Raw genomic sequence first — 14,986 nt, forward strand, 5'->3', positions numbered from 1 at the left:
GAGAGATATTTGTCTTGGAAATGATGCCAAAAATGACATCATGGTCGCTTGAATTCCTGTAAGGAATTTTCATAACAAATTATCAGAGAAAAAAGTGAGATTTCTATGAAAGTTGAAAGTTGACAGGAGCGGTGTATATAAAACTATATGGTTGTCCAATAAAAAATGACATTACAACCCTTGAGTAATATAGGTATTGCACTGACGGTGAACTGGAAAGTAAAGTATGTCTCAACAAAGTTTAAATGGAAATGAACACACTTTTACCATATTATTTCCTTTTTATTCTCCATAAATCATGTATTATCCTTTACAAGATGGTAAAACATTAGATTTATCGTAAAAAGCAACCCCAAAACTATTGAGAATTCTTGAACAAACAATATATTATTAAAACAATATAATTATAGCTTGTGAAAGATTCATACATAGAGGATATTGAATGAGTGTAAGTTTAATACTGAATTTCCTGGACGAGTTCAATAAATTCAGTAATGAACTTCCACAAATTTAAATATTCTTTTTATCACATACCAAAAATATAGACTGTCTGAAATGAAAAACTCTTGTAATAAGCAGCAGACAAATAAAAATTTAAAACAAAATACCAGTTCCCAAAAAGAGTAAAATAGGGTTTATTTGCTTAAATTGTGCATTAAATCTTAAAATTAAAAAAATATGTCTGCACTCGGCATTTCTTTGTGCTTAACAATAAAATTACATATCGATTAACAAACTAATACATGTACTATTGTTTCACATTATTTATTGGAAATAAATTTACATGTACATAAAAGGTATTCAATGCATTAATTGAAATAAAATTCAAGGCACATAAAATATAAAAAAAATAATTTAATATCTCTCTTTAAAATAATAATAATTTTAAATAATTTATAACAATGTCCAACAAGTCATAAAAGCAAGTTTTCAATTTTGAGACAAAAAATAATTATGGCTGAATCACAGAATTCTGACAATATGATTGTATTTGAAGTCAATAATTCTCGACAGCTTTAGAAACGTTGCTTAAAGAACAACCCTCACCTATATATTTCATAGACTTATACAAGTTAAAAAATTTAAGGGCCATAACTTGGCAACACAGAATCTTATAAATTGATATTTACATTTTATTAGCCTAATATAAAAAAACAAACTTTAGTTTTATCTTTTTCAGTTTAAATATTGAAAAACCTTTCTGGTCCAACTGTTGACCCAGATGTTACAATGTTGTGTTGTGTGTCCAGGTAAACTGACTGCTAATTAAGGTCATATGGTGACTTCCCTGCTTTACTGGTGGAGGAATACCTCAGGTACACATTACAGCATTAGTTGGCACCTAGTAGAACCATAAACCTTCTGTAAGCTAGCTGAATAACTTCCTCACATGCAAAATCCTCAGTAAGATCAGGGGCAAGTGATTTTAAGTTGGCAACTTCTGCTCAGCCACACGGACCTATAGATGTTCCCAGATCTAAACCATAATGCAAGCTAAAAATTAAGTTGTAAATTTGTTTTAAGTAGTACTATGTTTTTAAAACATATGGAAGTATAAATATAGTTAGTGTTCCCTACAATATTTTACAGGATATAATAAATAACAATAGTATATTCAATTATACAAGAATAACAAATGTTATCAGGAAAAAATGCATATAGTATCAATATAAACTTTTACCATGCTCAAATGGATTTGCTAAGATTTGTATTTAGAACAGTCCAAAAGTTCAATATAAAAATTGAGCTACCAACAGCATAAAGGCTGGCCTGACTCTATACTGGTGGCAAATGCTAAAGACTGTTCCAGTTAGTTAATTAATGCTTATATTGTATATAAGAGATCATTTTCCAAAATAAATAATCTGACAAAATATACATGTGCATACAATAAGACAAAGTCTAACATAATGAATATAACTGTATCACAGACTAATAAATGTGTATCACAAATTGTTACTCTATCTATGCTTATCTATGGTTACTTTCCACACCCCTGACATTCAATATGTCATGTCAATGTAGTTAGAGATAAATAGTTAGCTCCCTTGAAATTCAACATACAATGGGTGCATATGGAGTTTTCCAGTTGTACCTTTACTAAAATACCACTGGTAACATTAATTACCATTGGTGCCACTGGATAATTTACTCTGAACAGATTTTATCATGTTATTTGTGTCAATGGCAATATAATAATCTTGATCATAGATTTGGTCCTCACTAGAGGGTCCAATTTTTATTGTCATCTGTACATATTTATTAATAAATTTGTATATTTTATTCAAAACTAAATTTCATTTACTTTGAAAATTTGCACTTTTTTTACATATTGTAATCATGCAATTTTATTTTAAGCCTAATATGATCATTGATCAATCAAGTTTTATACAACAATGAAAATTGTATCAGGATCGCCATTTTGAATGACCTGAAAAGAGACTTGCAAACACTACCATAGCACTAGTCTGTGTGAAAAAAAAAAAAATCTACCAAATGGCAAATTTTGTCAATGTAATTCAATGAAAATGAGAATTAGTTAGCTCTCCTTTTATCTCAATTTATCTATTAAATCAATGCAGTGTAATGTCAATAGTTATCTCCCCTGACATTCAATAAAGCATTCTTATGCAATGATACCTTTCCCGACATTTAATATAAATTGCATGATCACTGGTTATCTCCCTTGAAATTCAACATTCATATTATTGTAATGCAATTACATGGTTCAATTGTTACCTCCCTTGACATCCGATATAAGATGTTAATGCATTAAAAGGGATCAACAGATACTCAATATAATATTAAAAACCTCATAACAATTTGGTACTCAGTTATTTTCATCTGATGTCACAAACACCATTTTTCATTTACTTCAGTGTGACAATAATTGTGATTAAAAGTGATTTTGTCCTCTGAAAATAATCTGCAAGCATTTCCCCAAGATTCGCTGCTACATTACAGGTATAATATTATATATAAAAAGAAAATTTTGGCAATAGCCAAAAATATAAAAAGATAAACAAATATTCCTACATAAAAATCAGCGTTTCCAATAGATACAAATTGTAACATTAAAAAGATATCTACTTTTACAATATTTTACAAACCATTTTTAATGGCATTATCTACAACTACTTTTGCATCATCTTATTCACCCAAGTTTTTGTTAAATCTAGATAAAAATTTGGTCCTTTGGTTCCATAGTCCTCATACCTCCTGACCTTTATTTTTTTGTTCACAGCAGGTTCTATCTGAGTACCCTCGTGCCATTCATTAAATGATGTAATTGAGATCATATGTGGACCGATGCTCAGGGCGTTTGAAAAAGCCTCATTGTAATACTTCCCTTCAAGCCGTTTGCGTGTATTACCACCATTCCAAGGTCGGACCTCTGTATCAATGTACCCAGGTCCAATACTCGGAATAAACAGTAAACCTTTTGACTGGGCAAACTGAGCCAATAGAGGCCAGTTTTTCCAAGTACTTCCGTATGTAAACATATTTGTAGCAAAATATGTGTAAAAACCATCAAAACCAGATTCAAATACATGATCTCTATGCATATGCTCTACCAGAAGTCCGATAAATATACAATCAAGTTCCGTGTTTCGTATGCTTTCTTTGCCATTTTTGGTTAAAATTGATGCCCAATCGTAACTCTCAACAAGGTAGGAATCATATATATAAATGAGAGGGAGATTCTTTTTGTCCCGATAATTTGTTCTATAGAATGCCGAATGATTGCCATACTTCCTGATAATGTATTCCAAGTTTTTCTTCATTGTCACATGATTTCTTCCACTGTACGGCTCTACATGAATTGCAATCTGAACAAATAAACAAAAACATCAAAATAACAAAATGTTTACCTGGACACAAATAAGTACAAAAATACAAATTCACTTGATTTTCAAATTAGCGTAAGAAACACAAATCTCAAAGCTATTGAAAATGATAAAAGTTCTGGTGAATTTTTAAAAAAATTTGATCTTCAAGGTCAATTATTTTAGGGGTCGAAGTCATATTTTATTACATGAAAATAAAGCTTTTATCATGATCGAAGTACGTTGTTTCCACTCATAAATGTTCTGGATGGTAGAATGAAGATATCCTAGCCAAGAGTAAAGTTTTCAATAGGCACACTGACATAATACATTATCAATTCATAGACATCAAATCAACCATGACTTTTAGATATCCAGACCCCAAGTAAAGGGAAGTAATAAAGATGCGAGTTTGAAATAGTAGGCTGGCTCATTTATAAAGACAGAATTTCATAAACAACTGGGATACATTAAGGTAAGATTAGTATCTCAATAAAATTTAACAATTTCTTCAAATGAACACCTTTACCAAAATACAACAACATTTTAAAATACCCATAACCCTAGTCTTTTTAATGTTACATTATGCCCATCCAAGATTTAACTGGTAAAATTCAAAATGACTTGACATTTTGCCAAAATTTTACTATGACTGTGACCAACAGAAATTTCTAATCTATATGTATCAGTAATGTTCTATTGTTAGTGGAATAGTATTTTTATAATTTAGGTTCCTTTTATATTGTTTCATATATATCTGTAAACATTTGTCTCTTTATAATAAAGGTTGCTTTTGTATTGTATCATATATATTTATTTACATTTTTCTCTTTATAATAAAGGTTGTTTTTAAATTGTATCATATATATTTATAACCATTTTTCAAGTTCAATAATTGGTCATTCACTATTATAATAGTCAATCTCTTGTAATATATAACTAACTTAACTCAATTTGACAGCAAAGAAATGAGCATAATGTCACTTTAACAATTAGACCTGCACCTGAATTTAATTGTAATCATGTAATTGAACTTTTGATAAAATTCTGTTACACTAGATCTATAGCATTTCAAAATTTCAAGTATGATACCTTTAGTTCATATCTTGAAGCTGCTGCAAGTAAAAGTGGCATGACAGAGTCTGGTTCTCTACCCTGATTATCAGCATCACCAGGTGGGTACCATGACACCACAATTACACCTGAATAAATAGTAGCTGCTAGGTCAATATTATATAGCTAATTGGCATGATGTCATATAGCTGTTTGGGATAATGTTATATAGCTGTTTGGATAATGTTATATAGCTGCTTGGATAATGTTATATAGCTGTTTGGATAATGTTATTTAGCTGCTTGGATAATGTTATATAGCTGCTTGGATAATGTTATATAGCTGCTTGGATAATGTTATATAGCTGCTTGGACAATGTTACCGTATAAGTGGTTTTTTCTGCGGTGACTTTATTTCTGCGTTTTCTGCGGTCAGTTTCAGCACCGCAGAAATAAAAACCGCAGAATATTTCTCCACGTTTTTTTTTTTTAAAGAAATGAGTCCTACATTATGACCTGTTTCCTTTAAAGGAATAAAGACTAACGGATTATAACGGTTAGCGGGTCATCGAGTTATATAAAATTGATTTCGGCTAAATATGCAATATGTGCATGTAAGGATCTAATTGTTGTTAATTATGCCAATTTATGAACAAAGAAATTCAAACATCATAGTGTTTGCCTGTACGCTAAAGGGTTTGTTTACCACTAAATCATTAAAACCATTTAAACCCTTATACTGCTAAAAATCGTCGTATACATTAATTGTTGTCTGATTTACGATAAACTTCTATCAATTTTATAAAATTGATAAATATTAAATATATTTATAAATATTATTTATAAAATACTACCGTGGTATATTTTTCACACGTCATTTCACACTGATTTAAAGATGCAAACTGTCTATTGATGCACATTATATTTGTTTGCAAGCAAACAATATAATTGTTTGTAATTACTTTATAATATAGTTCTGCGGTGACGACGGTAAACACAATTTTAATGCGAATGTGTACATGCAAATAAAACAGGTAAAGTAATGTGACTTAGAATTTAAATCACATTTTGTCCAAAGAATGTGCCGCAGAAATTAAGTCCGCAGAAATAAAAGCATGCCAAAATTTTGAAAAACCGCAGAATTTGGAGCCCGCAGAAAAAACCACTTATACGGTATATAGCTGCTTGGATAATGTTATATAGCTGCTTGGATAATGTTATATAGCTGCTTGAATAATGTTATAAAGCTGCTTGGATAATGTTATATAGCTGCTTGAATAATGTTATATAGCTGCTTGAATAATGTTATATAGGTGCTTGAATAATGTTATATAGCTGCTTGAATAATGTTATATAGCTGCTTGAATAATGTTATATAGCTGCTTGAATAATAATATATAGGTGCTTGAATAATGTTATAAAGCTGCTTGGATAATGTTATATAGCTGCTTAGATAATAGTATATAGGTGCTTGGATAATGTCATATATAGCTGCTTGGATAATGTTTTATAGCTGCTTAGATAATAGTATATAGGTGCTTGGATAATGTTATATAGCTGCTTGGATAATGTTATATAGCTGCTTGAATAATGTTATATAGCTGCTTGGGTGATGTTATATAGCTGCCTGTATGTTATATAGCTGCAAGGATAATGTTATATAGCTGCTTGAATGTTATATAGCTGCTTGGATAATATTATATAGTTCATTGGATAATGTTATATAGCTGCTTGGATAATGTTAAATAGGTGCTTGGATAATGTTATAAAGCTGCTTGGTTGGGATAATATCATACTGCAGTTTAGATTTGAATAAAGTTATATAGGTTCTTGGACAATGTTATATAGGTGCTTGGATAATGTTATATAGCTAATTTGGTAATATGATTCAACAGTGATCATAATGATATAATGATACAGTTACTTTAAAATTGCTATTTAGCTGATATATATTGCAATTTAGCAATTTGCATACTGTAATTAACTTCTTGAATAATGTCATATAATGTCATATACAACTTGATGCTTTGAAAATACAATGCAGCTGCTTGGATGGTGTTTTATAGCTTTTCAAATAATGTTATCTAAAAGCAAGGGAACTATTCACTGAAGCTTCTTATTCTATTACCATAATAAGTCTTTAACTAACGCTATACATAACCAGTAAACAAAGCTGTATAATAAAACTGTACACAACACAAACAATTTAGACATAACATGAGCCATATACAACTTAATAAACCCATTCTATTACCATGTGCACAACATCTCCCTACCAAAGCAGTCAGTTTCAGTTAAACAATCTATACTAAAGCATTCCACACCAGAAACCAAAGCATTTTTAAGCAGATACAGATGGGTATAACTAAAACATAGCTAGGTATAACTGAAGCATAATAACATTGAATAATTATTTTCGATACAGCAAAACTTGTATAAAAACTTATCATGAACGGGAAATAAAATAATCAGTCTCAGCTTTTTAAAACAATGTCTGATCTTGAATTTCAACATTATCTGCTAAATTTTTGTAATGGATTTGCCTTGCTTTGAATTTGGAACAATCCATTCTTATTTTAAGGGATTTAAATATCAAAATACAAAAATCTAGCTACAAGCAGCAAGTAGTCTGGTCAGTCTCAAAAGAAGTGCAAGCAGACCTGGCTGTTTATTGTACATGTTGTAGGCTGCTGCTTATCATTTCTGGTTCCAGGCTGTTAATGATTAAAACAAAATTTGTGTTAAAATAAACTTTTATTTTAGGTCTGTCTTAAACTACAAAAACATGTACAAGTTTGGTTGCATCTAAAACATATACAATGCATTTCACAGCTTTAACACTTATACAATACCTTTAACTGATACTTTTCAGCTGCATCTAACAGTGTCAGCATCAATGAATCTGGTCCTGTGGCAGAGCCTTTATTATCCGAGTCACCTGGAGGGTACCAGGAAACTACAACTACACCTGAAATCAGAAATACCTTGAGTACAATATCTACACCTGAAATCAGAAACACCTTGAGTACAATATCTACAACTGAAACCAGAAACACCTTGAGTACAATATCTACACCTGAAGCCAGAAACACCTTGAGTACATTATCTACACCTGAAGCCAGAAACACCTTGAGTACAATATCTACACCTGAAGCCAGAAACACCTTGAGTACAATATCTACACCTGAAATCAGAAATACCTTGAGTACAATATCTACACCTGAAATCAGAAATACCTTGAGTACAATATCTACACCTGAAATCAGAAACACCTTGAGTACAATATCTACAACTGAAACCAGAAACACCTTGAGTACAATATCTACACCTGAAGCCAGAAACACCTTGAGTACATTATCTACACCTGAAGCCAGAAACACCTTGAGTACAATATCAACACCTGAAGCCAGAAACGCCTTGAGTACAATATCTACACCTGAAACCAGAAACACCTTGAGTACAATATCTACACCTGAAATCAGAAACACCTTGAGTACAATATCTACACCTGAAGCCAGAAACACCTTGAGTACAATATCTACACCTGAAGCCAGAAATACCTTGAGTACAATATCTACACCTGAAGCCAGAAACACCTTGAGTACAATTCCTACACTTGAAGCCAGAAACACCTTGAGTACAATATCTACACCTGAAGCCAGAAACACCTTGAGTACAATATCTACACCTGAAGCCAGAAACACCTTGAGTACAATATCTACACCTGAAGCCAGAAACACCTTGAGTACAATATCTACACCTGAAGCCAGAAACACCTTGAGTACAATATCTACACCTGAAACCAGAAACACCTTGAGTACAATATCTACACCTGAAGCCAGAAACACCTTGAGTACAATATCTACACCTGAAGCCAGAAAAACCTTGAGTACAATATCTACACCTGAAGCCAGAAACACATTGAGTACAATATCTACACCTTAAGCCACAAACACCTTGAGTACAATATCTACACCTGAAGCCACAAACACCTTGAGTACAATATCTACACCTGAAGCCAGAAATACCTTGAGTACAATATCTACACCTGAAATCAGAAACACCTTGAGTACAATATCTACACCTGAAATCAGAAACACCTAGAGTACAATATCTACACCTGAAGCCAGAAACACCTTGAGTACAATATCTACACCTGAAATCAGAAACACCTTGAGTACAATATCTACACCTGAAGCCAGAAACACCTTGAGTACAATATCTACACCTGAAGCCAGAAATACCTTGAGTACAATATCTACACCTGAAATCAGAAACACCTTGAGTACAATATCTACACCTGAAATCAGAAACACCTTGAGTACAATATCTACACCTGAAATCAGAAACACCTTGAGTACAATATCTACACCTGAAGCCAGAAACACCTTGAGTACAATATCTACACCTGAAGCCAGAAACACCTTGAGTACAATATCTACACCTGAAGCCAGAAACACCTTGAGTACAATATCTACACCTGAAACCAGAAACACCTTGAGTAGCCTGTTTTTTTCCTACAATATGCATAAATTACAAGTAGTAACACACTGCAAACATTAGTTTACCCAGTTGTAGAAGATCACCTGAATTATCATTTCTCTTCACTTTAATCAAAACTTACCTAATGATTTGGGAGATGTAGCTTAAAGAAATTGTGGTTAAAGATGGTCAAACAAGAATATTTGACAATGAATGTCAGCCAATCTGACAATGAATGTCAGGCATAACAAACCTAGAAATTGTAGAAAAGAATCATGTTAATGTATAATGAAAAAATATAATTCTTACCAATCCTAGCATATTTCATCATCTGCATATGATAATCTATAATCTCAGCATCTCTAGAACTATACGCTCCTAACAAAGGATAAAAGTTGGACCCAACATCATCTGGAGGCATGTGTGTGTAATTTGGCCATTTCTGCGCTTCTTTCTTGTTCCAATGACGTATATATGGATGATTCCAGTGTAGGTACTGTCCATCATGTTCAGGGGAACCGTACCATGGGTAGTAAAAAGCATGTACATTATAATTTGGAGGTCCTGTTTCTGTTTGTAGTTGCAATAACTCCACAGAAAAATTTGTTTTCAGTGAATTTCTATGCTCAGGTTTTCTTATAATTGGCATCTCATTTTTTACCTCAGTCTCTGACACTGTTTTAGACTGGTTTAAGATAGATTTTGTAGACACAGTGTTGACTTGTTTTAAACGCTGAACAAATGCAGGTACAATGTTGCGAGGGAGGATTTCAAGTTGAAGTTTTCCAGGGTATTGAATGTAACTTCTTCTATAGCCTGTCAAGTCTTGCAAATCTTGAGCTTTGTTCATCAAAATGAATCCATAAAAAATACTTCCACATAAGCATATAAATAAGCATAGTTTTAAAAATTTGGCACTTCTTTTTGATAACTTCATAGTTACAAATATTCTTCAAAAACTAGTTAATTTTAAGCAAGCACTATTTACTCTTTCTGCTAATAAAATGGTAACTTTACAAGTATTCAACTTATGAATTCATCTACGATATCTTTCCAATACCCACAAATATCTGCTACCAGCATCACTAATTTCAATATCCTTTATTATAATATGATTCCATGCTATTACTACTCAGTAAACAAATGTCTCAATCATCAAAGTTTTAATAAATTAATTTTTTATGTCTAACAGTTATCGTGGTAAAGAAAATATTAATGCAAAAAATTTATACACTGTAATCATGTCTGTTTTTTTCATTCTGTAACCTGAAAATATAAAGAAATCTCTGTTAACCAATATAAATTTTTGACAATGACAACAAAAACATCTTAAAGTAACAAAATGACAAGAGCCATGTCAACATGGCCATCCCCCGCCGAATGTGTTTGCTCATTGGAAGAATGTATATGTAGTAGAGCGGAATAATTCCATTTTAAGAGGTCTTTTGGTAATGAAAACTGATGGCTATAGTGATAACAGATTTGAAACCTATGTGAATACTGATGGCTGAAAATAACAAAGGGCAATTACTGAATAATAATGCAGGGTAGGTTATCATTCTTGTGTGCTGCATCCCTCCTCAGTAAAATCTATCCACCTATGAAGTTTCAAGTTGATACCTCAAATACTTTTTGAGAAAAACAATGAATTGAAAAATTAAGTATGAAAAAGAACAAAGGGCAATAACTCAAAAATTATAAAAGGTAGAGTTATCATTCTTGTGCAGTGCACACCTCCTGAGTGAGATCTATGCACCTATGAAGTTTCATTTCGATATCTCAAAGGCTTTTTGAGTTATGCTCTGGACAAAAATTAATTTTGAAAAATAACAAAGGGCAATAACTCAAAAATAATGCAGGGTAGAGTTATCATTCTTAAGCACTGCACTCCTCCTCAATGAGATCCATCCACCTTTGAAGTTTCAAGTTGATACCTCAAATACTTTTTGAGATAAGCTCTGGACAAAATAGCATGAAAAAAAACAAAGGGCAATAACTCAAAAATTGTATAGGGAAGAGTTATCATTCTTGCGCACAACATTCCTCCTCAATAAGATCTATCCACCTAAGACATTTCATGTTGATATCTCAAACACTTTTTGAGTTATGCTCCACTCAGGTGAAAAATTAGGTATGAAAAATAACAAAGGGCAATAACTCAAAAATTATAAAAGGTAGAGTTATCATTCTTGTGCACTGCACACCTCCTGAGTGAGATCTATGCACCTATGAAGTTTCATGTTAATATCTCATAGGCTTTTGGAGTTATGCTCTGGACAAAAATCAATTTTGAAAAATAACAAAGGGCAATAACTCAAAAATCATGCAAGGTATAGTTATCATTCTTGTGCACTGCACTCCTCCTCAATGAGGTCTATCCACCTATGAAGTTTCAAGTTGATAACTCAAATACTTTTAGAGATATGCTCCGGACAAAAATGTTGGACGGAAGGACGGACGGGAGGTCGGACGGACGGAGACTATTTCTATATCCTCCGCCGAAAATTTTCGGCGGGGGATAATAAATGCTTCATTGATTATGACATAACAAGTTAATAAGTAGAGACACAGTGCGGGATCCAGTGCTCAGCACACCTTGCTTGGACAATTTTATGAATACAAACATTTTTTTCCAAAATCAACTGAAGAGTTTAGGGGTAAAAAGTGGTCAAACAGAAATACAATTAAGATGCACAAACTGTCTAAGATTGATTTGTTTGTTCGGTTTTAAAAGTGGTTTAAACATATTTTTGGTCATATCATGGTGATGAGTCCATGTAACCAACTTCACTTGATAACTAACCAGTAATTAGTAATTTATCCCAAACTGACCAACTGCCTTTGTAGTTTACATTAACTTTTTTAAAGCCTACAATGAGTGTTTTAGATGGTCACATGTTAAATGGGTTTTTGGTTATTTTGCACAACACATCTTGCATGACTGTCCATTTAATGACTTTGGTTGAACAAAATGTCAGTAAGTTATATAACCATGGCTTAACTAAGTTGCTATTGCTCCACCAATTGAATATATACGACATACATAATTTATCCTATTATTACCGGTAATTGGTTCTTCTAACATATCACTTCAAAATGTATTATGATGCCTAGTCATTTCATTCAATTTACTGTTATATACAAGGAAAGTATTGATAGTTATCTTTTCCTTAGAATGAAAAATTACATGAAATTATTGTATGTTCTGTATCATTTTCATTGAGCATTTTAAATAGTTCACGCCTGAATGTCAATACTTTTTGTTTGCAGAAAGATAAATATCATCTAAGACTGCACAACATAATACAACAAGACAAGGAACTTTAGATAAGTACAGCATTATCTTCTTACCCAGTCAAATGCACATGCTGCCATTTTGTCTTGCTGATCATTGTGAATGGGGGGTGGGGGGAATCTTTTTGTCTGAAATAAAATATTTTTATAAATTGTGTAAATAAAAGCAATATTAGCAATTGTTGTATGTTCCAGATATAATCAATACCCACTGAGCAAGAATCAGAATGACTAGATTTATGAGGCTTTATAACATTTAAAATAAAATTTTGTTTGAGATGATAATCATAAAATTTTGTAATTAATACCACTAATTTTGTTGTTGTTGAGAAAATAAGTGTTTTCCCTCTTTCAACAATGCCATACACCTAATAAAATAAGGCAAGATCATAAAAGTTGATAAATACAGTGTGATGCCAGGCCCCTCAGTTCACACAAATTTTTCTCCAAAAAAAAAGTATTCTTTTCCAAATTTTTTTCTGAGGCCCCTCAATTCATGATTTTCCATCCCCCAAAAAAGGATGTGTTTTCCCCTATTTTTTTTTTAGCAACTTGCAACTTATATTTATCACTTATGAGTCCGCTTCCAGGAACCAACCAGTACTGGTGTCATGTGAAGAATCATGGGTGTGACCTGACCCGATTAGGACTAGAACCCATGATTCCTGGGATGAGAGGCAGACACCTCAACCACAAGGTCACCGTTCCCATGTAATATTATATTTGACATCATAACTGTCACAGGCTGAGAAAAATGTTCAGCCTGCTCAAATCTAGAACCCTTATCAATACCATTCCGCAGCTCTATCAACTGGGCTATCTTGCAGCTTCAGATATTCCTCCATCATGTAGCCAGCTCTATTCAACTTGTATGTCCAAAATAGGGGGTTTGGGGGCTTACCCTTAAAGGCCCAAAAACAAGATAAGATAAAAAAGAGCAAAATTGTGCATTGAAAAGTATAAAGAAAACCACTTCTTCTCCAAATCCCTACAGAGGCGTGCACGTCGCGGAGAAGGCACACGGCAGGTCAAGGTCAAGTCATCTCAAGTTGAAGTACCAGAGGTGATTGGTTGAACTGTCATGACTAACTCTGGAGGGTTGGCGCTAACGAAGGCTGTTTTTGATATGGTTGGTCAGAAAGCTGATGCCTTGACAGTATTATTGTCTCCTTTACCACCAACAAAAAAAGAATGGGCTACCAGAAGATTCTGCTTGAAAAAGACGTCCCCGATGTGACTACCGTAGTGGACCGGCAAGGATGCTATAATCTCGGACATATGGTTTTTCCAACGCCGAGTATAAACAAACTTAAACACACACACGTAAACCACTTTAATCACAACATACAGGATCTTTAAGAAAAATCTTTGAAAATAGGGCTGCAGAAAGTGGAAGTCTCCCGCTGAAAGTGGAAGAGTTCACATGTATGTCAAAACAATAATTTTAAACTATTATTTTGATTAGATGCAAAATTTACTCAGGACGGTAAATCATGCATAATAAGCCCAAAACACACTTGATTCGACCATACAGCTTGAACCCACTACCAACCCAACCCCCGCTTGTTTTTATTGTATCTTTGGGACTTTTGAAAATGTCAATTTCTTGACCAACTTTTAGGCCTGGGCCTACATGTCCTAATTGTAGCTATGCCACTGCCTCTTACAGGCAATGCCCATTTTAAGCAGAGGGAGAGTCCTGTCCTGCTTTTATTTCCATACATATCTCCACGGATATACATAAACTCCATGATATCTCAAACAATTTTTTTTTTTCGTTTCAATGGTATTTATGAAATTATTACAAAAGTGGTTTTATAATGCAAACTTGACAGTTAACAGAGGTGATGTATAGCAAAGCAGAAACATTTATTACAGAATATAAGCAAAGATTCAAATTCAATAATACAATATTCAGAATCATAATTATGTAAAAGCATAAAAATGAAGTTTTCAAATTCCTTTGACTGAAATTAATTAAAGACTATCAGCTATACATAAAATTTCAAGAAATAATTATATCTACAATTGTAAACTGCAACATATATCTACTTTCAGTTTCACTTTTTTACAACCTTATGCACACCTACCACTAACAAGTAATAGGCGCCTACAGCCTACGCCTATGTATAAAAAGCATAAATAAAAAAGTTGCAACTAATTGTTTAAGGATTACAAAATAATTAAATATACAATTTACCAATATTACTCTTCCTCACATAACAGCTGCGAGAAATTGCTTACAGTCTAACTTACACCTCAAGGAAGCCAGGAACAAGTTGGGTATTGTTAAACACATTTTTATTGGTCGTGTACTTTAACACTACTTTT

General features: G+C 32.8%; 1 protein-coding gene across 3 annotated transcripts; it reads right to left on the reverse strand.

Annotated features, from left to right (window-relative positions):
* Positions 1-261: 261 nt before the first annotated feature.
* LOC132743824 (glycoprotein endo-alpha-1,2-mannosidase-like) lies at positions 262-14,925 on the reverse strand. Of its 3 annotated transcripts, none has more exons than XM_060732394.1 (5): positions 14,856-14,925; positions 12,713-12,784; positions 9,671-10,627; positions 7,732-7,847; positions 262-3,830 (listed from the first exon to the last, which is right to left on the reverse strand). In XM_060732394.1, the coding sequence occupies exons 3-5, from the start codon at positions 10,296-10,298 to the stop codon at positions 3,135-3,137; spliced, it is 1,440 nt and encodes a 479-aa protein (XP_060588377.1). In that variant the 5' UTR covers positions 10,299-10,627; positions 12,713-12,784; positions 14,856-14,925; the 3' UTR covers positions 262-3,134. The 3 variants fall into 3 exon arrangements, with proteins under 3 accessions (XP_060588377.1, XP_060588378.1, XP_060588376.1); XM_060732395.1 differs by lacking the exon at positions 7,732-7,847 and adding an exon at positions 4,920-5,029 and having other exon boundaries at positions 12,697-12,784; XM_060732393.1 differs by having other exon boundaries at positions 12,697-12,784.
* Between the last annotated feature and the right edge of the window lie 61 nt (positions 14,926-14,986).

This window comes from Ruditapes philippinarum, unplaced genomic scaffold (assembly GCF_026571515.1).
Source record: "Ruditapes philippinarum isolate M1 unplaced genomic scaffold, ASM2657151v2 ctg412_1_1_1_1, whole genome shotgun sequence".
NCBI classification, from domain to species: domain Eukaryota; kingdom Metazoa; phylum Mollusca; class Bivalvia; order Venerida; family Veneridae; genus Ruditapes; species Ruditapes philippinarum.

Bases quoted from the DNA above. Each gene is read 5' to 3' on its own strand.
- LOC132743824 (XM_060732394.1), bottom strand. From the start codon at position 10,298: ATGAAGTTATCAAAAAGAAGTGCCAAATTTTTAAAACTATGCTTATTT. The intron at 7,848-9,670 runs GTAAGAATTATA...TTCTGATTTCAG, and splicing joins GATGAAATATGCTAGGATTG to GTGTAGTTGTAGTTTCCTGG. The intron at 3,831-7,731 runs GTATTGTATAAG...TTATTTGTTCAG, and splicing joins CTGAAAAGTATCAGTTAAAG to ATTGCAATTCATGTAGAGCC.